The 24,381-nt window shown below is 40.2% G+C and overlaps 1 protein-coding gene across 2 annotated transcripts; it reads left to right on the forward strand.

Annotated features, from left to right (window-relative positions):
- The first annotated feature begins 64 nt into the window (after window positions 1-64).
- LOC102049715 (protein-lysine methyltransferase METTL21E-like) lies at window positions 65-23,713 on the forward strand. 2 transcript variants are annotated; one of them, XM_005440936.3, is made up of 5 exons: window positions 65-1,796; window positions 7,916-8,000; window positions 18,427-18,584; window positions 21,095-21,212; window positions 22,151-23,713. In XM_005440936.3, exons 2-5 carry the CDS (start codon window positions 7,931-7,933, stop codon window positions 22,573-22,575), a joined length of 771 nt encoding a protein of 256 aa, XP_005440993.1. In that variant the 5' UTR covers window positions 65-1,796; window positions 7,916-7,930; the 3' UTR covers window positions 22,576-23,713. The 2 variants fall into 2 exon arrangements, with proteins under 2 accessions (XP_005440993.1, XP_055557121.1); XM_055701146.1 differs by lacking the exon at window positions 65-1,796 and adding an exon at window positions 6,360-6,475.
- The last annotated feature ends 668 nt before the right edge of the window (window positions 23,714-24,381 follow it).

Below are 24,381 nucleotides of genomic sequence, written 5' to 3' on the forward strand. Positions count from 1 at the left end.
AGTTTTCGGGTTTGAGATTTTAAAACTGAGCTAAAATGTGATGTCCGCTTGTTTGCGTTCTGAGGTGAAAGAGCTGTTAAAATCACATGCGATCTGTTGCTTCCTTAACCTTGGCATTAAATGAAATCGTGAAAACTACTTCGATTATTTCTAGGTGTTGCGAGAATGAAAGTGAGTTCATTTAGGTTTTTTATCCCGATTTCCTCATTCCCTTCACTCGGCATGTCTTGAAAGTTTTGTGCTGAAAGTAATGTTATTTACATCGTGAGACAGTGTAAGCCCTCATAAAATCTCATGGGAAATCATGCAGTACAGTAATTCCTTACATAATCTGATGTGCAATAATTGTTTGAGTGTTGTCATGCTTCTAGATTTGTAGTTACATGACCATGTCCAAAGCCAGAATTTCTTTGCAGAAGTGATGATCAGGGGTATCCACTGGTTGCAGCACTTATGTCAGGTTAATTTGTGAGAGAAACCATGTTTTAGGCTCAGAATTCTCCCCATCTCACTTGTCTCTGAATGGTTGTAGGATCTATTTCTCGCTCCTGTGGACTGAGGTAGAAAAGCACTGAATGCTGCCGGTTTTACTTGTGTTTTTGCAGTACATTTCAGTCCTCCTTGCTTTTCTTTGTCTTCTCATTTGATATTTCTACTTCATTTCTCATCGTTTCATTCTTTGAAAGGCCAGGTCCGTACAATGAAGTTTCATATGAAACATTAGCCTCCCCTAAAAGGATGAAGGGCTGAGGTGAACTGGGTGGGATTTGGCCTTTAGAGCTGCAGACAGTCTAATACTTCATGTATGGTGTTTACTAGGCAAAACAGATCCCTTTTGATATTACTCTTGTAAAAGATTATAATATTTTAAGCAAATTCTCAGTGTAGACAGTTTACAGCAGCTTTTTGCAAATCACTGATTTTTGCTTTAAAAGTGTGGATGGGTCGTGGTGATTTGTTTGACAGCTGGTAAACGTAGAAAAGCTCCTGTTAATTTTTTCTGCCAAGTGTAGGAAAGTAGAGAGACCTTCAGTTCTCTGCAGGGCTTGATTAGTATTTTTGTACAATAGTTATTATTTTTGAGTGGCGCCTAGAAACCCCAGTTGAAGTTTAATTTTGCTAAAAGCTGTTTTAAGAGGCAGTTCCTGTCCTGGATTGGTTATAGTCTAAATAAGAGAAGTCTTGGAGATACCTGTATTTGTTCCCATGCAGTGAGTGTTTGCAATCTGTTGGGCGAATGTGCATCTTGTATATACAAAAGAGAAGAATTGTGTATTTATGCACGTTGACAGCTGTCTCATGGGGTAAAGTGAGGTAGGATTTTGGGTGTTAGGTAGCTTGTTACAGTTCCGCATTCCAATGTGCGCACACGTTTATATAGCCGTGCCACAGATGCATCCCTGTCCCTTTGTAATTTGCCCTCTGTGCTTGGAAGACCCCTTTGACGGATGGGGTTTTGCTCTTCAGTTATGTTTTAGTAACAGTGAGTGGTTACTAGCACTCTGTCACTACCTTATTCTTGTAAAAAGTACTCAAAAGTTGGTTATGTGGCAGGTTGGAGTGCCCTTGACTGGGTGGTGCCTACGGCTGTTACAAAATCTGCTCCCTTACGTAAGTGTGTGGTGCCCACTTCATGTTCATGCTGCAGCTGTCGAGATTTATTACTGCTGCTGGTGTGGGGATATTGTCAGTGTGTGACATGCTACAGAGCACAATTCTGCCTGGGAGAGAATAGACGGGGCAGATAAGGACTTTTCTGTTGGAGTTCAGTCTTTGGAAAGCTGCAAGAGATTCGGGTAATGTTGGCTGAAATGCAGTGGGTGCCAGTGCTGTTCCACTTGTCTGTGTCTTTTACTCTAAATTGCTTTATCATTTACTTTAAACAGCATTACTGGGCAACTGAGCTGTTGTGCGCTGTGTAGTTGCTTGTAGTACTCCTGAATTTGTATGTTAAAGTCAGGCAGGTTGTTGTGTAGCTCAGTATACCTCAAAGGATATTTTTAGAATGGAAAAAAACAGAAGTACAGGATCACAAAACACAAAGGTTTTCCCTTACAGGATGATTTTATAGTGCAATGTTGCTTGTGCTTTGGAATGCAAAGGGAATGATTATTAACCTGTTATTTTTATCTTCTAATGGGAAGAAAAATTGTCTTTTTATATACTTCTGAGGTAGATGACAAGCAGATGGGGGTTTGTGACATTTACTGCTTACTGTCCCAGTAGTTTCTAATTATACTTGTTATTCTGAAGATGCTTACGAAGACTTTGAATCCCGTTGAATTTCTTTTCTGTGCCTGTCCTAGTTTTGGCTGGGATAGAGTTGATTTTCTTCCTACTAGCTGCTACAGTGCTATATTTTGCATTTAGGATGAGAATAATGTTGATAACACACTGACGTTTTCAGTGGTTGCCAAGCAGTGTTTACACTAAGTAAATGACTTTTCAGCTTCTCGTGCCCTGCCCATGAGGAGGCTGGAGGGGCACAAGGAGTTGGGAGGGGACGCAGCCAGGACAGCTGGCCCCAACTGGCGAAGGGGATACTCCAAACCGTATGGCATCGTGCTTAGCATATAAACTGGGGGGGAAAGCTGGCTGGGGGTTGCTGCTCGGGGACTGGCTGGGCATCCGTCAGTAAGTGGTGAGCAATTGCATTGTGCCTTGTTTGTTTTGTATATTCTAACTCTTTTATCATTATTATCATTACTATTATTTTTTTCCTTTTCTTTCCCATTAAACTGTCTCTGTCTCAACCCATGAATTTTCTCACTTTTACTTGTCTGTTTCTTTATTTATACTCCCACAGGAGTATAAGGCTTTAGTGGGCACGGGCGCACAGTGTGCCCTAATGCCATCAAACCCCATCTGTATTTCTAGAGTGATGGGGGGATCCCGACAGCTAACTGTATTGGAGGCGGAAATAAGCCTGACTGGGAACGACTGGCAAAAGCTCCCCGTTGTGACTGGCCCAGAGGCTCTGCGCATCCTTGGCACGGGCTGCCTCAGGAGAGGGTATTTCAAGGACCCACGAGGGTACCGGTGGCTTTTGGTATAGCTGCCTTGGAGACAGGGGGAATTAAACAGCTGCCTACCTTGCCCAGTCTCTGGGGAGGACCCTTCTGTTGTGGGGTTGCTGAGGGTCAAAGAACATCAGGTGGCAGTCACTGCCACAGCAGTGCACCAGCGGCGATACTGCACCAGCCGAGCCTCTGGCAGAAAGCACCAGGGGAGACTCAAGGTTGACGCTCGGGGGCTGGGATTTAGGGATACAGAGGACCCGAGGCCTGCTGTGCTGGAAAACATACTGTCAGCATAAGAAGGGGTTTGAGCTGCTTTCACATGTGGTTGGTACTGAAGCCCAGCTCCTCCTGGCACCCCGACAGCTGGTGCTGGGCTGGATGTTCAAAGAGCTGGGACAGTCCCCTCTACACATCATGCAGCTGATGGTACATGGAGTAACTGGGTCACACTGATCACACAACAGGCTTGAATAGGAAACCCCAGTCACCCAGGAATCTTTGAAGTGATAATGGACGGGCCAGAAGGCAAAGATTTTGGAATAGCACCAGAGGAGGAGGTCATATGTGCTGAAGAGACCCCACTGTATAATGAACTACCAGAAAATGAGAAGCAACATGCCCTGTTCTCTGATGGGCCTTGTCATATTGTGGGAAAGCATCAGAGGTGAAAGGTGGCTGTATGGAGTCGTATATGACCTGCTGAAGAAGGTGGTGAATCAAGTTAGTTTGCAGAGGTGAAAGCCATTCAGCTTGCTTTAGACATTGCTGGATGAGAAACGTGGCCAGTGCTCTGTGTCTGCACTGACTCGTAGATGGTGGTAAATGCCCTGTGGGGGTGGTTGCAGTGATGGAAGCAGAGCCACCAGCAGCGCAGAGGCAAACCCATCTGGGCTGCCACATTGTGGCAGGATCCTGCTGCTCAGGTAGAGAACCTTGTGACGTATGAAGGCATGGACTCTGGTTGTGGTGCAACCAGAGACGCTTTATTGTACAGAGAAGCTTGTATTTATATCTCTGAGCCTGGATAGACATTCCAGCTGTATGTACCACCAGGCTCCGGGCAGAAACCATTCATCCAGTTACATAGTTATATATCACTACAAGCATGCAGACACCTATTTGCTACTAGATAACTATGTTTGTCTTTCTTACTCTCCTTCACAATACCCAGCTGTGCTCTTATGTCCTGCCAGGTCAGACATTCTCCATCCTCCTCTCTCTTACCTCCTGTCAATAATGGTCAGATGTTCTCCATACTCCTCACACATCTCTCTTCAGACATTCTCTATCCTCTCCCACAGAACCTGGCTGTAAAAGTAGGTCATGTAGGTGCTGACGTACCCGAGGCAGGCCACTGACCATGGGCAATGTAGCACAGGTTATCCATGAATGTGAAACGTGCCGCAATCAACAAAGCCAAGCAGTTAAGGACTCTGGTATGGAGGTTGATGGCTGAGGTATGATCACGGGGAGGCCTGGCAGCCTGGTTGTATCCCACTCGCACAGACGCACCAAGGCAAGCGCCATGTGCTTAACATGATGGAAACAACCATGTGGTGGCTGCAAACAGACCCTGTGCCTCATGCCACCACCTGAAACACTACCCTGGCCCTTGAAAAACAAGTCTTACAGGGACATGGCACCCCAGAAGGAGTTGAGTCAGACAACAGGACTCATTTCCAAAACACCCTCATAGACACCCGGGCCCAACAGCGTGACACTGGGTGGGTGTATCACATCCCCTGTGCACCGGCCTCCGGGAAAATCAAACGGCACAACGGACTGTGAAAGACTGCTCTGAGAGCGACGGGTGGTGGGACTTTCAAACACTGGGATACACATTCAGCAAAACCGCCTGGTCAGTCAATACCAGGGGATCTGCCAGTGGAGCTGGCCCTGCCCAATCAAAACTTTTACTACTGTAGAAGGGGATAAAGTCCCTGTAGTGCACATAAAGAACACGCTGGGGGAGACAGGCTGGGTTATTCCTGCCTCAGGCAAAGGCAAATCCATTCACGTGACTGCTTTTGCTCAAGGACCTGGGTGCACCTGGTGGGTAGTGCAGGAGGATGGGGCGGTCTGATGTGCACCCCAAGATTTGATTCGGGGTGAGACTAGCCAATGATTTGAATCATATGATGTTAACTGCTATATAATACTGTATGTCATCACTACTATTGTTGCTATAAGCCATACAAATGATATTATACTTACCCAGATTAATGAAGAATGAATTTTGATGATAGAACCAGATAAGCAGCATGGTGATGGAACAAGAACTGGCTTCAGCATGCAACAATCCAACACCACACACAGTCTCTCCTGCCCTGAAGAACTAACATAACAGATGGAGCCCAAAGTCATGGATTAAATTAACCCAATGAACATTTCAGAGGAGGGGCCTGTAGGCTAAGGGAATGATATCTGTGTTAATATATCAAAAGACAGGAAAGATGATGGTGATTGGATGGGATGTATTGGAAAGTGTGGGACCTGGTGTCCTGGTTTTGGCGGGGACAAAGTTAATTTTTTTATTAGCTGGTGCAGTGCTGTGTTTTGGATTTGGTGTGAGAACAATGCTGATGGCACACTGATGTTTTTAGCTGTTGCTGGGTGATGTTTATACCAAGTCAAGGACTTTTCAGTTTCTCAGCCCCTGCCAGCGAGAGGACTTGGAGGGGCATGGGACATTGGGAGGGGACACAGCCAGGACAGGTGACCTGAACTAGCCAAAGGGATATTCCGTACCATATGACATCATGATGAGTATATAAACTGAGGGAAGAAGAAGGAATGACGACAATGAAGACATTTGGCATTATGGCATTTGTCTTCCCAAGTAACTTTTATACGTGATGGAGCCCGGCTTTCCTGGGGATGGCTGAACACCTGCCTGCCAGTGGGAGGTGGTGAATGAATTCCTTGTTTTGCTTTGCTTGCGTGCACGGCTTTTGCTTTACCTATTAAACTGTCTTTATCTCAATCCACAAGCTTCCTCACTTTTTACTTTTCCAGTCCTCTCCCCCATCCCACTGTGGGGGAGATGCGTGAGCAGCTGTGTGGTGCTTGATTGCTGGCCAGGATTAAACTGCAACACCTGGACATGTCATAAATGATACAGAATAAGGGGTGGATACTGTCCTAGTTTCAGCGGGGATAGAGTTAATTTTCTTCCTAGTAGCTAGTACAGTGCTGTGGTTTGGGTTTAGTATGAGAATAATATTGATAGCATGCTGATGTTTTTAGTTGTTGCTAAGTAGTGTTTATAGTAAGTCAAGGACATGTCAGCTTCTCATGCCCTGCCAGTGGGAAGGCTGGAGGAACACAAGAAGTTGGGAGGGAACACAGCCAGGACAGCTGACCCAAACGGGCTGAAGGGATATTCTGTACCATACGATGTCATGCTCAGGTTATAAACTGTGGGGGAAAGCTGGCTGGGCATCAGTCAGCAAGTGGTGAGCAATTGCATTGTGCATCACTTGCTTTGTATATTCTAATTCTCTTATTATCACTATTATGATTTTCTTCCTTTTCTGTCTCATTACAATGTCTTTATTTCAACCCACAAGTTTTCTCACTTTTACACTTCTGATTCTCTCCCCCTTCCCCCTGTGGTGAGGGGAAGGTGAATGAGTGGCTGTGTGTGGCTTAGTTGTTGGCTGGGGTTAAAGCACGACAGTGTCCCATGTAATGATGTTACTATTGCTGAGTGCATAGATGGACATAAATATAATAGCAGTATTTTCATTTTATGAGTTATGGTGATGTGTAGAAACCCCCTAAGTTATTTTTCACCTTCAAATAGGTTAATGGCTGCTGGCATTGTGGTACTAAAGCCAAACATTAAACCTGCGTGACTTTGTAAGGTGAAGTCAAGAGGGTATGATGCAGCCCCTCTAACAAGACAGGGCTGTTTTGGTACTGTCCTCTTTCATCTGAAGTATTGCGACGAAAACCTGCCTAAGGCTTTGCGCTGTGAGGAAGTTTTCTCGAGATTCAGCATATGTTTTTACTTTGCTTGTGTCCACTGCGCTGCCCCCCCCCCTTTTTTTTTTTTTAATTTTTGCTAGATAGAGATACTCCATCACACATTGCCTTATTTAATTGCATCTCTATTGGGGTTTAGACATCTGAGGATTATTATCTGTATGCTGCCTGTAACCTCCTGCAAAAATCAGTAAAATTTCCATATAACAGTGCAAGAACTTTAAAAATTACCAGAGCACTGAGTTGATTTTTTTTTCTCCTGTGAACTCAGTGTTTTTCTGATTGTAAAATATCCAGAATTGGAGACTATTGGTTGTTTTTCTGCTTTTCTGCAGACAGCTGAAAATTGTATTGTCCCCTGCCATACTTTTCTATTACTTTTTTCTCCCAAGTCTACATGTTTTGTGCACATACACAGTCTATAGATCCAGCTTTTTACTTATTCTTATGTGCAACCTTTACTAATAGGTTGTTTCCTTTCCTTCCAAGCCAAATAATTCAAGCAAGAGTAGATCTTTTTGGTACAATTTTTCTTCTCTTTCACACGTTTGATGCTACTTTTCCTTTCAATCATTTATAAGCCTACTTACGCTGATATGAACTGATTCTAATTTTAAAATTTCATAAAAGTTCTAACTGTTTATCAAAGCTCTTTTTTTTTCTTTTTTGTTTTTCTTTTAAACCTTCTTGCTTTTTTTCCCTCTGAAAGTAGAACAGTTGAGTTAGTTTACTGTTTCTGTTTCTTTTATGGTTTTAATATTGATATTTATATGTCTACATGTCTTTGTTATTAATAGAAGTAAATTATAGCATAATAGATGTAAAAATATTTTTGTGGTGTGTGTGTGAAATGCTGTGTGGGGAAAAAGAAATAATTTTATTCAGGCAGGCTTGTTTCTCTGTCCCAGGTTTTGTGGCATAGCATGGATTGGACATCATCACAACAGAATCATCTACAAAATGAACCAATAAGAGAATTAGAAAGACAAGAAGGTAAAATGTTTCTTCTTTCACTGTATTTTCTTGTTCCACTTAGGAATATTGCTAAGGTACATGGTGTCTTGCTGACATTGAGCTATTTTCTTATTAATTTTTCCTGAAGAATTATGTTTATGGCACTTGTACAGAAAGTACAACAGGTAGCACTGTTGTAGTTCTAGCTATGTAGGAATATACTGGCATACTATGGTCCCAGCAGTTTCCTACTGGTGCCTGGCATCTGTCCTCCAGTTATTTGCCTGCAACTCATTCCAGGGAACGAAGCTGTGACTATGAACAAACTATGCAGGAGAGGTTTGTTTGTTGGTGTCATTTAGAAAGAATGGATTATTACAAGCTTGGTTTCTGTCTAGACAGCCTCAAACCTAACCTTCAAATTCCTTCAGGGACTGATGGCAGCTTTTTTCCTTAGGCAAGTTCATGGTTGCACATCTTTCAAGATCTTAAAGCATCACAAGTAATCTCCTTTTTAGGAGTCACCAGGAGTAGACAAGGTTTTAGGGCAAGGGTGGGTGTCGTTTTGGGGTGGGGTCTAGTTATGCTCTACAGCTAAATGTGAAAGGATTTGTTTTTTTAAAATTATTTTATTTTTCATAATATTTTTGTTTAAAATCTTAGTTGAGTCATGGTCCATGTAAAGCCAGGCTTTTGGGCTTCTGCTTTTTCAAGAGAGCTTAGCATCTGGTTTTTCTTTCGTACATGTTCAGCAAGGCAAGGTGGAGCTTTGAGCATGACTGCAATACCTAAAATTAATTATTTGCTTACTGAAACTGATGTTTGTTATTTTGGTTTTTAATACTTTTTTTAAAGTATCCCAAATTGATGACCTTCTCTGGAAAACTGACATTGCACAAAAAGATGGCTGATGGGGATTGGTATAGATTGCTGTTCCACAAAGCACTGTTCAAGTGCCTTAATCTGAAGATTTTCTTTAATGCAATTCCCTTTCCTATTGTGTAATTCTGACTTGAACCAAGAGCTCAAGTTGATCCTATGCAATGAAGTATGATTGCTGGGGGAAGAAATATCTAGAAGAATAAATATTAAAGGTAGAACTACTAAAGACTGAAATATTGATTACTGTCATTATGTATTCCGTAGTACTTGAGGGCTGATAGAAAGTTGCACAGGCATTTCTATGCTTCTGCAAGCTTGGGTCTCTAATATTGATATTCTCTTCATGCAGGGTTCAAGGTGGGGAGGAGTGAGTCTTCGTGTGACTTCTTTAGCTTTGGAATTATGAAAATAAATTGAATTCTGGGACATTAGGTTAATGTATGCAAAATTAGTTGGTAGGGCAAAATCTTTAGCTCAAATACAGAAATACATTCCACTTAGCTAACAGAGTAACCTGTTGATAGCAATAGCAGGTGGTTCTCTTCAATGTCTAGAAACACCAATTTAAGAGGATGAGACAAGAATGGAAACTGGGATATCCTTACAGTTTCATCTGCACCAGATTTTGTTATATTAAATTCCATGCCAGGTTCTGGAGGTGAAGGGTGCTGAACCTGCTGCACAGATACTTACCTGCTCAATTATATATTTTTATATATATAAAATACAAAATACTTACCTGAGCCTGTGTGTTCCTTGTTCTCATCCTTTCCCTCTACCACCAACCCTATTCCCAGTTCATTAACTTCACCTACCCAGTCTCTTTCTCAGGGTTCTTAATCCAGTTCAGTTTCTCTGCAAGTTCCAGTCTGAGGTCTTTCCCTTCTTAATTGGCTTGTCACAAGTTCTCCAGGTTAAAACTCCTCTTTCTTGTTCATGATTCCTATTACTACTGGTTCTCAGCTTACAGGTAGATCCTCACCCAGTCTGATCTTTCCTTTGGTGTCTTTATCCAATCAGTTCTTCATCACACCTGCATCGTTGTATGTGTCTCTTTATTTCCTCTCATGATTTCTCTTGATGAATTTAGCTTTAACTCTCCTTGGCTAAACTTTTCTGAGATCAGATTCTGCCACTTCGCATTTCTTGGGATACTAAATTACTTCACCACAGTTGCGTTATATAAATTCACCTCAGAATGATTTTATCTCTGAAACAAAAGGAGAAGAGCAAGCTTGCAAGGCACACTTGTCCTTGACACTCTGTCATCTCATTTTACTTGGCCAGGGATCAGTTTTTAATCCATAAATATCTGAGAAAATACTGACCTGGTAACCTTCACATATCTCCCGTCATTTTAGAAGGGGCACACTCCTTGTACTCAGCCTGCTTGACAGATGTCCTAATTGATGTCAATTCCTGCTGTCATTTCAAGTCTCTTGGTGGAGTCCAGAAAGGTGCCTTAAATGGGATGTAGTTGGAATGGAGGCAAGTGAGAAGCAGCCTAACCCCTGTAATTTAGAAGTTGAGATATTCAGCTGGGAAAAGGGAGTGACTTAGTGTCTCATTACTATTTCCTTGGTTACTTCTAAAGATGCTTATTTGCTCATTCCTTTCCCCACTGACACTTTTCCATTGACTTCAGAGACTTTGCTGTAAAATGTGGAAAAAATCCTAGGAGCAGAGTGTGGAGCGCAAGTCTGCCTTGTCACAACTGAGTGCGCAGTTCATAGCTGGGCTTTCCCTTGCTTCTTGTCCTTCTAGCATGATTCTTGTAATCCTGGTTTCCTGGTGGCCCACCTCTGGTGGTGATGGAGGGAAGGGGAAGCAGCTGGTTCTGTAGGGTGGCTGGAACACACCCCTCAGGTGGGTGAGTTGTGAATTTGAATCCTTCTGAGGAAGGTCCAGCAGTCAGTTCCTCCATTTTTTTGAGCACTTAAACTGCTGAAGCATTCTTTATATAGTGGACTTTGCAATTAACAGTGCTGGTTAAAAAATGAGCCTATTTATGCTATATATAAATGACACTTTTGCTGTATCTTCCCACCACCTCCTTTCTTCATTTCATCTTCATCTTTTTTGTCTCTTAGCTTTGAATTACGCTTCTATGTTTAAGAAAACCAAAACAACCAAACAACCTCTTCCATTAATTCTCATCTCAAAAGCATTAAAAAAAACCCAGACTCCTGGAAGTCACACCATTAGTTACCTACTGTTTTTTTTTCTTCACTGCAAGATTGACTGAAACATCAGGAGTCAAATTCTACTCCTCTTAGGCAACAAGCAGTCTCCAAACAAAAAAAGGCTAAAAGAGGTAGTGTGGAATAAGACTTGAGTACAACCCAATTAAGGAGTGACTAGAGCTAAAGTACACAATTCACAGCAAATCAGAATAGTCTAAAAGCATCTCTTCTTTGAAGTTGCCTCTTGGCTATTGTAACATACCTCTGAGCTCTTTTGTTTGAAAGTGGCAGCATTCAAATACTATAGTAAAAATCAGGTGTACTAATTTGAATTAACATTTCTTTGTTCCTTTTCTATTCCTCCGACAAGACCCACTTTTGCTGAAGACATTACTAAACTCAAATGGAAACTTCCTGTGTATGGATAGAACAGAAGTTAGAGGCAACACTCAGATAATCAAATCAGATGTTAACTCTGTAGAGAAGTCTGTAATACATTCTTACCCCTCAGCCATGTGCCTGTCTTTCCTGTTTTCACATCTTTCCCCTCTGTAGTCGCTGCATTTCAACAATAAATTAAATATTTCTCAACTGCTACAGGAGAAAGGTGGTATGTTTTCATGGATTGGTGTTGTTAGGTTACTTTCAGGTCCTTTCCTCAAAGAATCATTTTAGAAATCCAGAGTTATTGGTAGGGGAATGTTGTTGAGTCCCTTCTGTTCCACTGGCTGTGGTACCTGGCATGTTCTGGCGTGTCATTACAAGGAAGTAAGAGCTTTCAATGGCACAAAGCCATCTTGACCGGGCAAGGTAAGAGATGTGAAAGATTAGACTAGACAATGACTTACAGTGTCTAAATTACTCATACAGAGCCTGCCTATCCATCAGGAAATTGGCTGTCGGCCTTTTATAATGTACATTAGACCACCTAATTTAAGAACATAGTCTACTTTTTGTGGTCAAAGGGAAGTAATTTAGTTATCTTTAGAGATCAAATAGCTGCTGAGCCTAGACCTGAAGATGTTTTCAATGACAGACAAACATGATGAAGTAACAAGGGAAGTACTTGTCATATTTGAATTCATTATGTGTTCATGAGATTAGCTGAATATGGTTCTCTGTTTTCAGCCTTCTAATGATTTTGGATGACCTGTGTTTTGGATAGGGCTGGGATATGAGTGGTGTGCATTGCAAATTGAAAATGTGTCTCTCATGCCTGGGTAAATACATAGGCTGGATACCGTGAGCATACCCCTCTCCTCCTCTTCCCTTCTCGTGCTCTGAGCTAAATGCATCTTGTCTCTTGGCTGAGAAGAGGCTGCCTGTGGGTGGCAGTTTTGTATTTCTGCATTTCAAAGTATAAAGTTTCAAGCATTATATTACTCTGACATAGCATCTCAGATTAATCAATATAATACACCTCATCATTGCCATCACTTCAGCAGGTTCCTTGTAGTGGATGTACTGGAATGCCTACTCTCAGGTTACATGATCATTTCCTGCTTTGTAGGTAGGGATGAAGTAAGGCAAAATTAACTGTGTAGTTTAGATAAGTACTGGAACAGTGCTTTGCTTTATATTCTTAGAAAGGTGTAGGTTACATCTGACGTCTGGGAAGTCAAGGACATGATTAGGTTTCCTTCCTAACCTGTTCCTTTAAGGGTCCTTGGCTGTAATGTAATGGAATGGGATGGAAGTGGAATAAAATGAAGATACTAAAGTGATATCGGTTTGGGGACCATTCTGTGAATCAGGATTGTGTATGTTTCTATGGAGCCATCTGTAATGCTTGCAAGGCCAGGGCTCTGACCCTAAGTCAGTAGCTCAGCAAAAATCATCTCTCCAGAGTCCCTTAGAGCTGGGTCCTAATGTAGATTTGGGGTAAAATTCTTCTGAGCCATTGAAATACCCAGATGGATTCACAGGGCTGCCTTCTGATTATTCCTATCAGTGTAGTAATGTAACTCTTCTTCAGTCACCTCTTATAGTTACAGAACAGTTTGCAGATATGTTCCCTTACTGACCTTTCTGCAGGTATCTTCCTGATATGGGGATACATAGATAGCTTTCATATGTATATATATGTAATATATATGATATATATTGTGTATGTATTATATGTATAAAATACATCTTGAATCTTTACTTTGGATAACTCCAGTTCCGTGTGTCCTGAGTGGGGAGACCTGAAGAGTCCTGGCAATCATGAATTCTTGGAACTTTCACTCATGAATTACTCAATTAGTAACGTCAGCACAGATAGTCCTCCTGTGCTCATCAAACTCAGAGGCAATTTCTGAGAAGCCTTAGAGGAACCGTGTATGTCTTTACAGTAGTTGATACATCGTTCTTAAAATATTTGTAAGTACAAGTCTAAATGGTAAATTTTAAACCTAAATTCCACAGGAGAGAGTATACTGCTTCTGAAGAAGGGAGGATTTGTTGCTGGAGGGCTGAACTTTGTCAGGTCAACATCATGATGAAGGCTTGGGTTTCATTCCTTTTGCCAGTTGGAGGAGATCCATCAAAGCATGAGAGAAGCAGAAGACATCTGGGTCTTATTTCCTTATCACCTTGGGCTGTGACACCATTTGACCTCAAGAGATAAAGCAGGGTCGGGCTAGCACTTGAAAGAGACTAATAATGCTTTTTTTCCTCCTGTAGGTTGTTTTGATGAATCATTGGGGAAAATTTGTTTCTGAATTAATGCTGTCCTAATCCATTAGGAAAGTACTTTGGAGGATGTTTTATTAATCTGTGTGCTATTTGTGAATGAGTTTGAAAATAGAGATATTCACTGCTAATATATTCTTCATAGCTTTCATGTGGAAAGGTAATTTTACTTTCTTTTTTAGACAGATTTTAATTCAAGTACCTGGACAGTGGTATCTATTATTGTTTAATATATAATTTTAATTCAGCTTCCTTGTCTCTTGCTGCTTTTCCTGCTTTTTAAGTGCTGTTTAACAATGCCTGTCTCTGTTCAATTTTTATTCAGCGGAGAATGCATTAACGTAGGCAGTATCATTAGTTATGCAGTGAGAAATTTAACATATGCCATTAACTGATGGAAGATACCTGACTGAGTTTTAAGGTTACCATTTCCTGATGGAGCTGTATACTCCCAAGCATGATTTTATGTGACAATTGGTGTAAGAGAACAGCTGATCATGTAGCATGTTTCTAAACAGGTACTATTTCTACTCATTCTAAGCAAAAAGCATGCAGATAAAGATAGCCTAAACCCTAAGGTCTATTAGTGTGATTTGCTTCGTCATTAAAGACACTGCAGTTTGCAACCCCTTCCATTCTGACCTGGTCTATCTCCTTGTATTTTCCTTCTGCCTTCCCTTCCCACTTGAAGGCCGTCTCCAACTCTGTTTCAGCAGAACTCACGTCCTTTTCTTTCTTTAGTTTTTGTTCTAATATAAAGCACTTCATTTGACATTTGAATGTGTCAGCAAAATCCTCTGGTTCCCTACACAAGATTTTGCAGCTTGACACACGTTTCTCTAACTAACCTGCCACTGACTTCACAACTCCAGTCTTCCAAATGATTTAGTATGTCTCTTTGGAAAACTATGTTCACATTTCAGTTGTAAGAACGATGATTGCTTTGCCTTTGAGAATGATGTTTATGATTTTTTTCATAATGATGTAGTTGATATAGTGCAAGATGTGTCAGCTGTATATGACTTTTCTCCCTCAGCTCGATATTAATTTAAAACCAAGGGAGTTCCAAGAACAGGCTCAGAAGATGTTAGAATTTCAAGATAAACAATACTTTACCCAAAATATTTCAAAGAATGCTGTAAGCAATTAACCTATTAGGCAGAAAGTCTTAAGAAACTTAAAGACAATCAAATTCTATTTCAAGAGGAATTTTGGCATCAAGAGATGGGAACTTCTTTGTGAACACAAGTTCAAGACCAAAGCAACACTATCTGTTTCACTAACAAAAGTATCTCAATTTCTATATGCTACCTGAACAGGATTGAACTGTCTCATCTTTATGTAGCATCTTCTAGCACCTGAAACTCAGTGGTTTCTGTGTATACATGCTCGTGCAAAAAGATGAATAGGCTGAAGAAAGTCATTCTATGTATATACCACTTCCATGCCTTTCCAAGTCACAGAAGAGGAGTGAGGCCAACCTGCCTGGTCAAACTCAGGCAAATGAAGAAGCGAGGAATCAGTCCTAGCTGACTCTTTTAAGTTCTGACACTTTAGTATGGATGCTTGAGTAGTATTGCTGGAAAGGCCTATTATCCACTTCCATTCTTACAAGAATTGAGAGCCAGATCAGTCAAGTCTCCTTTACTCTTCTCTGACCCTATTCTACTGATGGGTTGGCTCTTGTTGTCTTAAAATGTCATTAAAATCCATTCATTCAGTCATAATTCCAAGTCTTTTTCTTCCTGAACAAGAGAATATGGACTAACACAGAGATAAATGCTTGCAGAAGAATAACTTCCTACCAGCTTTTTGCATCTGTTAGCAAGAAACTAGTTTGATTGAAGTACCAGAAGAACTTTCTCAACATTTGGATGTATTAAAAGACTTAATCTCATTTGGATTTTGCTTAGCCTGATAACAATTTTCCTGTTGCTTGAAAGATTTCCCACTAGTTCGTTATTCTTCTGTTCTGACTGCTCTGAAGGCAGTTACAGAAAAATTAGCTTTTTTCCTTTTGTGCAGTCCCACAAGTTTAGTTATTTTGGAAGATATAAAGCAGAAAATAGAAGAGTGCCTTTTGCAATATGAAGGGAAACTCGTATGTAAGCAAGCAAATCTGACTAAAAGTCTTCACTCCTTATTTTGTCAGCACTCTTTGTCAGAATCATTAGCATCTTGGTACTGATTACGTTTTTCATTAGGGTTTTGAAACCTGTCTACCATATGATGTCTCTAATGAAACATGTACTCTTTTTGATTCTCCACAATAGTAAGATCTTCTAAAGGGGAAGTCAAAATATAAAAAATATGTAAACTTCTCCAGATATCCCTTTGGTAATCCTCCAGGTGGGTTAAGATGGCCAAAGGCGTTATTAATCAGATTTGGGATTCTTCTTTCAGGGTTGTGGACAGTTTAGCTCAGAGAGGGAGCAGTGGCCTACAAACCCTGTTAGTATAGGTGCTCTGCGAGCCTGAAGTAGTAAGATTGCTGATAATGTAGGGAATAGGTGGGAAATGTTTATTGAGCACTAGAGGGGTAGCTGTAGTACTGCTAAAGTTTTATAGGTATTCTGGCAGAAGCTTTGTAAGTTAAGACTTCATAAGTTATGGCTTCTTGACAAAATTGGATCCAAAACAGATGTCAAGGGAGAAACAATCAAGAAAAATGGTTGTAATTGGGAGGTAATAGAAGGAATAGCTTTTTCCTTCCACAGCTAGTAGTGATCACAGAACAAGATCAGACTGCTCCAAGCAATCAGAGAAGATTAAAAGCAGGCTATATCTGGTATGCCTGGAAACAAAATGATATATTAAATACACTTATGATATGTGTAGTAAGACAGCATCATATTAATTCTTTCATAAGGAAAGATTAATTTTGCCCTGGAGCAGCGTATCTCTGGCACTTAACTTATGTTTGTGCAGAGTTCCCTGATTGCAGGCACCATGCATGTGTTTTCTCTCAGCTTAACATTAGAGACTTGCAAAAAGATGTAACTGGCTGAAACATGCTATTTATTTTCTAACATCTTAAAAAAAAGTAGTTTCAATATTGACTATTTTATTTAAGTTACCTTTATAAAATTACACTGTTTATGTTTTTTCCAGTAGTATATGCATTACGTTATTTTTGCTGTATACCATGATTAAGGTCATCCCCCCACACCCAATACATTTTTGGAGAATGCTGTAGGTTAGTTAGTTGGGCTTTTTGTTTGTTTGTTTAGCATTTTGATTCTGTCTTATTGTCAACATACTAAGATTGCGCATGAACATTTTTGCTTTTTCTTCCTTGTTTGTTGCTATTCTCTAGTTTCCTCTGATGCTGAGAGTAAGTTGAGTTACAAGCTTAAAGCACTGGCTAATGGGCCTGAGCATCTTCCTGATGTGTTTTTGTTTAGTATCATCTCTTCCTTTGTTCACACTTGCTTTTGTTCCTTGGTCCTTCTATGACAACGAAGGGGGAGAGACATCCCAATAGCTTATGGGCCTAAAAATACTGAGACATATGGCAGAGCAAATGACAACACTTGAGGCCATCATGTCCTGTGACTGCAGTGATTTGAGTGTGAAGGTGAAGAATCTTTCCTAGACCAATGTGTTTTATGCTGATGAAAATGTAAATGTTTTCATTTTTAATAACCATTGGGCCTGCTGGTTTTATGCAGATCCCAATCTTGATAGCTGTGATTTTGATGGCAACTGCAGGCTTCATACAGAAACTCTGCTTTGGATAAGGTGGTAACCCAGTTATCTTAACATCTAGCATGCTTTCTAGGAGGTATAGCTTGTAAACATGTTTTACTTTAGCTAATTTGCCAAGAGATCATAGTTGGCTGTGAAAGCAAATTTCCTGTGAAAACTTGGAATGATTCTAGACTTTGCTAAGAAAATGTTCTGGACAGCTTCACTTATAGATATGTGTATTATATATATATATATATATATATGTATATACTTGTGTGTGTGCAACATTATGGTGCAGCTTTGTGTGATGATGGCAAAACTGAAACTGGCTCGGTATTCAACTAAAAAAGAATGAATCCTCTCCTGTTAGAAGAGTTATCTGGGATTATGTTAGCTATCATAAATACCCTTTGCTTAGCAACAGGGATGACATTCAGGATATCATGCCAACTGGAAAGAATCCCCCTGACAGGGCTCTCTTGGGATGGGTGGATAAGCTTTCCTGACAACACTAGTGCTTTCACTCCTGTCTGTCATAATTTGTGTTGCTAGGATTTGTTTCACAAGTTTTGTGACGCTCATAAATGATACTGTGGCTCCTTTTGTTTACTGTCAAAAAGAACCATAAAGTGGGGAAAGTGAACAGTAAAAGGATATGGAAAATAATATAAAAATTGTGCACGTAAGACCATGAGTGTCTATACTAGGGCAGCTGTTCTTGAAGGATAAAAGAAGTTAATTTTTTTCCTTTGGATAGCTGAAATGGAAAGCAATATATGGTAACATTCCAGTTCTTTACTTTTTACGAACTTGGCTTCTTCGACAAAACAGGAAAGAAATTATTTAGCCATAAACTGAAAACTCCAATTAGAATTCAGGATACTTCCCATGTGTCATGCTAACCATTAATGGTGAGATGTAGTTTTATTCACACACACAATTCTCATACTTGCTTCCAAATCAGTTTTTCAATATAAACTGGTAGTTTCATTATCAGTCCACTCAGCCTGTTTGACCATTTATACTTTTGCTTCCAGGGGAAAAAGAAGATGAACAGATAGTTGCAGAAATCATGAGAAGGCGTTTTTTTCCTGCTCTTATAACTCATAAGGCCTGGGAAGGCTTTCACTTTGCTGGCCATGAGATAAGAATTACAGAAGCCACTGATTGTTATGGAGCAGTCGTCTGGCCATCGGTACAGTATTTATGCAGTATTGTTATTTTTTTTATTTTTGGAGTCTTCTAGCACTTTTAATTTGTTTTGCATGATAAATCTGTTGTATGTTGTAAACCCAAGGAAAACTTTCAGTGCTTCTCAGTCTCTGTTCTGCAAATCCCAAACTTGAATTTAGCCTTGTTTCATATGGATTCCTGGTTCTTAAAGCTTAAATGGTATTTCTTGTTTGTGCCCCTGTCACACAAGATGTATGATCTTGTGTCCCCTCCTCACCTACCAGTACTTTTTGATCCTATTGACCAATTGCAGCATATTTTGAAGGAAATATGGAAGTTTTGTGATGATTATATTTCTGTACATTTTATAAATACAGGCAGCTGTACAGCAGACAGATCCAGGTTGCCGAAACAGCTGTGTTATGAGCTCACAAGGTATTAGCACTCACAGAAGCTACTCAAGCTCTTAATGTGAAAAATAAAATAAAATAAATTACCTTCTAAATATGCAGACATGCGAAAAGACTGAGCTGGAGCTTTCTGTTTCTTAACCTGCCAGAAATCTAGTGGGACAGAACCATCGTCCTTGGCTCTCGATATAAGAACCATCAACATGCCCACCATACAAAGAGACTTCTTCAAGGTTTTGAAACTGTGAAATGCAGCTAACTGACTGTTTTGAAATATTCCATTGTGAAAGGAACGACTGTGGTCAGGGAGGTGCTACGATGCATCACTGACACTTGGTGCATTCAGAGAACATCCCTGAAACAGAACCATCTCCAGGAGCCCCCGTAGGAGGGAGCAGACTAAAACCCAGGAGGCTCCATTTCTGTTCCAGTGGTATCAGCCTCCCAGAATCGTACTATTTTTAAGAAGTATGGCCATAATTCAACTGAGGAGAGTTAGTGTACTCTGCTGTTTGAACTCCAAACAATTTTCCTTGTCTCAGCAGAACTGGTCAAGTCATTCATGCAGTATCTCAGTGGCTTCAGTGCAGTCTTCAAGGAAAGGTTGGCTGACTGCCAATTATTGTCAGAAAATCATGGGCTGTACTGAAAAGTATATATTTTTTCTGGAAGGGTTTAGCCAGTTTTGCTGTGGAAAGCAACCCTTCTATATGTGCCGCTTCATGTTCTCCCTTGCTGTTCCATCCAGCCGTATTTGAACTCTTCTGAAAAATGTCAGCCAGATTTGTCAAAAGGGCAAAAGCTTTAAGGAAAATAAGGTTTCTGCAAGTTTCATAAAAAGGAAGGCAGATTTCAAAGTTTCCCTAATTTAACCCACAGAAATTTTGATCCTGCCAGCCGGTTTCTACAACAGAATAGGACAAAACTCTGAGGGAAGAAATTATAGGAATATACGGAACTAACAGAAAAACTTAATATAATGTACCTTTAAATGTTAATCAAACAATCTTTAGGAACCAGGCTTTAATTAGTGTTGGTGTTTACAGACTTATTTCTGTATCAAAGCTTTGCTGATTATGAGATATGTGTAAGTTTGCATAAAAGACCCTACTCTTTTTCATCTGAATTAAGAGGTAGAAAGCAAAAGCTTTCTTTGAATTTCTAGCATGTTAACATTGGGTCAACAATCCTCCTGTTCCTTTCCTTCTTAATCAGCCAAAAGCAAAACTGAGAGTGTGATTTTGCTGTGCCAAACTAAGCCACTAATAATTGCAATACAGATGACCATTTGGAAAGGCAAAAAGATGTGGCAACCGTAGTTGGTGTTTGTCAATGGAGAATGTATGATTATCAAAATCTGGGAAAAAAATATGGGAGTCTAACTGGAAACTATCTTTGCCAGAGAAATAAAATCTGTAATTTCTATTTCAACAGTGAACTAAAACTCACTGGTCAGTATGAGACATGGCAGAAATGCTAAAGAAGCTTCTTAATCAGTTTATAAATGCATATATGAGGAGCCTGCGGTAGAGGGCTCTTTGTGGCTTTGTTTGCTATAAAAGTTTTCTATGGGGTTACCTTGTTAAGCAACTTTAAAAAACATAAGTTAGCAACTGAAAACAAACTGAACCGGAAGAAAAGGTGTAAATCTATTGGTCCCTTATGAATCTTTATGGTAGTTAATTATTCTTAGAAATAATTAACTATCGGAAGAGTTTAACTGTGCTTGTTGTGGATTTTCTTTCACAAGCAGTCCTTATATGAAGATGTCTTTGTGAAGGACATGTTTTAACTCAATGAGAAGTAAGTGCAGTTATAAGCAGGAATTGCTGACTGGAATTTTATAGCTCATGTTATGCAGCATGACAGATTAGATAATTTAAGTTGTTCCTTCTGGCTGTAATGCTTTACAAACCTATATTGAGGCATGCTGTAGCATTTATTTTGTTAGTCTATAGAGCTCAAAGATCATAGTGAGTTGTGAACCTTTAGGGACAGTGCTTAAATGAATATTGCTCATTTGAAGCATCTTTTTGCATGCTTTTACATCACAATGCATATTTAGTGAAGGGATTTATTTAATTTATTTGTTTAGTATGTTCATGGATTCCCTCCCCTACAGGCTCTGGTTCTGTGTTATTTTTTGGAAACTAATTCTAAACAATACAATTTGGTTGACAAAAATGTGATTGAAATTGGAGCTGGAACTGGGTTGGTCTCCATAGTAGCCAGTTTACTGGGTGAGTACCTACCATTGCTCTTATGCTTTTGGAAATATCTCTCAGGTGAATACCGGAGGACAAAGGAAGTGTCTCAGTTCTTCTAAAAGGCTGTTGTTTGGAAGCTTTCAAGAGCAAGAAAAAGTAAATTCCAAAAGGCTTGTTTGGAAACCTGCTCCATTATTTTTTTCTGTAAAGCTTTGAGTGTATGTATTGATGCCGTAAAGGGGGTCCCAGTAGATGATGTTGTCATTAACAGTGTTAAACAGGAACTGAAATGAGAAACTAGTGGCCTCACAGGATATCAGTGGCAACCACATTAAGCCATGTGTAGGTATGACCAATGTATCACCTTCCATTGACCAAACAGCTCTTGGATGCCAGGTCACTTTCTTTCCACTTGTGCTCATCATTTTCTTTCAGCAACTTGATTTTTCTGCTACAGACACTGTATTTTCTTTCATGGTAGCCTGTTCTTCCTCATGAGTAATCCAGAGAAGTGACTTCTGCATTTTAACAGAATTCTAGCTTTCTGTAGTCTGAGAAAGATTTGTGGTTTTCTTTCTTTCTCCCCCCCCCCCCCCCCCCCTTTTTTTTTTTTCTCTGCTATGTGAAAAGGAAAGAACCAGAGGCAATGGTTAAATCTCATGCTGACTTCTTGGAGTTAATAACTAGTATTCTTCAATCCTTAGTTGCTCACTGTACTTTTAACCAATATGATATCAAGATGCATTGACTATTTAATTTCTTCCCACCCATCCCCATCTGCATTTAGATGGCAATCTGTAGAGTGGAACTACTGGGAACCAAATATTTATTTTAAGCACAGTGGCTAAGAGCCTTTGGGAGCATTTACATTATTCTGTTCCCCTCAATGAGAGCTGCCTGGTTAAATCAGTTCCTTTTTTAGTCAAGTCTTGAAATATATTTAAAGATTGTTTGTTTTCTCCTTGTCACAGGTGCACTCGTGACTGCCACTGATTTGCCAGAACTGCTGGGAAACCTTCAGTACAACATTCTCCAAAACACAAAACTGAAATGCCAGCACCAGCCTCATGTTAAGGAATTGTCTTGGGGGATTGATCTGGAAAAGAACTTTCCTAGGTCTTCCTGTCACTTTGACTACATTATGGCCGCTGATGTAGTTTACAACCATCCCTTCCTGGATGAACTCCTCCTAACTTTTGATCACTTGTGCAAAAATGACACTGTTATTCTTTGGGCTATGAGATTTAGGTTGGACAAAGAGAACAAATTTGTAGACAGATTTCAGACACTGTTTGATTTAGAGGTGATTTCTAATTACCCGAGCTTGAACATAACCTTGTATAAGGCAATGAGGAAAGGCAGGATGAAAGCCAGACCTTCCAATCTGATGGTCTGAAAGAGAGATACAGGGAGGTGACAGTTTCAGCTTGTTCTCTTTAATAATTTCCATGTTAGTAGCTGCTTGAATGATGTTTTTAGAGATAGCTAAAACAAAACACCAGATTCCTCATGCATCCCTAACAAATTCCTAAATTCAATTTGCCAATAGTTTTATACACAGAAGAAATGTATCTTTGACGTTTTCTTGATTTATATGTGCTAAGCTGACACCACTAATAACTTTCATAGCTTAGCATTATTGTTATGGGTCATGTAATGAATATTTCCAATAGCTTTCAATTGCAGCTTTGAATGGTGTCTTGTGAGATCAGCAATCAATTAAAAATTAAGACTATGATAAATCTTTGTATTTAAAAGTTGTGGTGTTAAATCTGATCTCTCATTCTCACTATCGTGTAAATCCCTCCTTTGATTAGCCTTTACAGGACATTAAATTAGCTAAAACAAACCCCCAAAACACAACAAACCCCATCTGGTAAATACACTGTCATAATAAAGGGACAGGCTATATTAATTACCTTTTGATTTAACGATTATGCTTTCTTCCCCTTCCATTTTTTTATTTAGATTCAGGGATTCTTCCACAGACGACCGCACACAGAGACAAGAGGGAGTTAAATGTTTTGTTGCTTGAACAAAGGTCTCGGGTAAGAAAAGAACAGCATATCACCAACTGCTCTTTGCAAAGGCCTTAAATTCTTGGAGGTCTGCTTCTCTAAAAATAGATGGTTATCTGGACCTCAGGGAACAACAATGGGAAAATGACAGTGGCCATCAAGAGAGGAGTTTTGCGCTGCTGGCTGGTGGTGGCAGGAGGTAGAAAACTAAATGATCCTGGCATGGTGTGGCCGAAGCCTGGGCAGGCTCAGATGTTTTTTGTTTTTGTAGTATGGGCAAACAAAATTATTTTCTCCTAGCCTCTCAGTATTGTGTGTTCCTGTTCTCTGACAGGCTTCCAAGGATGTTAATCTGACCACAGAACTTTCTTTCAGGAAGATTAATAAAATGATTCTGTGCACTCCCCATATTTTCTGATTCTGTTTGCAATCGAGTGTGAGAGACCTTCAAGTCTCTTGCAGACTAAAGAGGAAAACCCCAAAAAAGTGCTAATTTCCAGGCAGAGCTTTACTATCTCTACTGTAGCACACAATTGCTCTAGTAACTTGAGGGCTCTGGGGACTGTCAGTCTTTGTCTTTTAAGGTCCTATTTGTATTCCCTCCAGAAGTTTTTTATGTGTTATCACATTTGACAATTTTTAAATGAAGACTACCAGAACATACTAGTGTTTGTACCTCTTCTTGTGACAGATGTGTGTTACTTATTTACTCTGCTGTCTGGCACAACTATGGGTCAGAATTATGATAAATCACTGGCATAACTGGAATGTACTCTTACTTCCAGCCGAACATTTGGTTTTCTTGGGACAGAGGTGCCCAGCATTAGAGGTGGCATATTGCAGAGAGTTTGAGGTTTTGCGGCATATTGAGAAAAGTTTGAGCTGCCAAACTTTTCCAGAGGGAGCTGAGGATCCCATGCTTGAAAGGAGGGGGTGAAGAGAATTTTGCAGGGAGGACAGATGAGGACATGGCAGGAGGGATCTGGAGTTGGAGGGAGGATTGCAGGGAAAAGGTAGCTGTAGAGAGAATGTGAGATGGAGGAAGAGAAAGAGAAGAGGTGGGAACAGTGAGACTGACTACAAAAGGGGTTAGGAACCACAAGGGTAGACCATCTTTCTCAATATCGACAGTAAGGAGCGCATCCTTGGTGAGCCACAGCGGATGTGATAATACTACATCAATC

The sequence above is a fragment of the Falco cherrug genome, chromosome 2, assembly GCF_023634085.1.
Source record: "Falco cherrug isolate bFalChe1 chromosome 2, bFalChe1.pri, whole genome shotgun sequence".
Taxonomy (NCBI): Eukaryota; Metazoa; Chordata; class Aves; order Falconiformes; family Falconidae; genus Falco; species Falco cherrug.

Bases quoted from the DNA above. Each gene is read 5' to 3' on its own strand.
- LOC102049715 (XM_005440936.3), top strand. From the start codon at position 7,931: ATGGATTGGACATCATCACAACAGAATCATCTACAAAATGAACCAATA. The intron at 8,001-18,426 runs GTAAAATGTTTC...TTTTGCTTCCAG, and splicing joins AGAATTAGAAAGACAAGAAG to GGGAAAAAGAAGATGAACAG. The intron at 18,585-21,094 runs GTACAGTATTTA...CCTCCCCTACAG, and splicing joins GAGCAGTCGTCTGGCCATCG to GCTCTGGTTCTGTGTTATTT.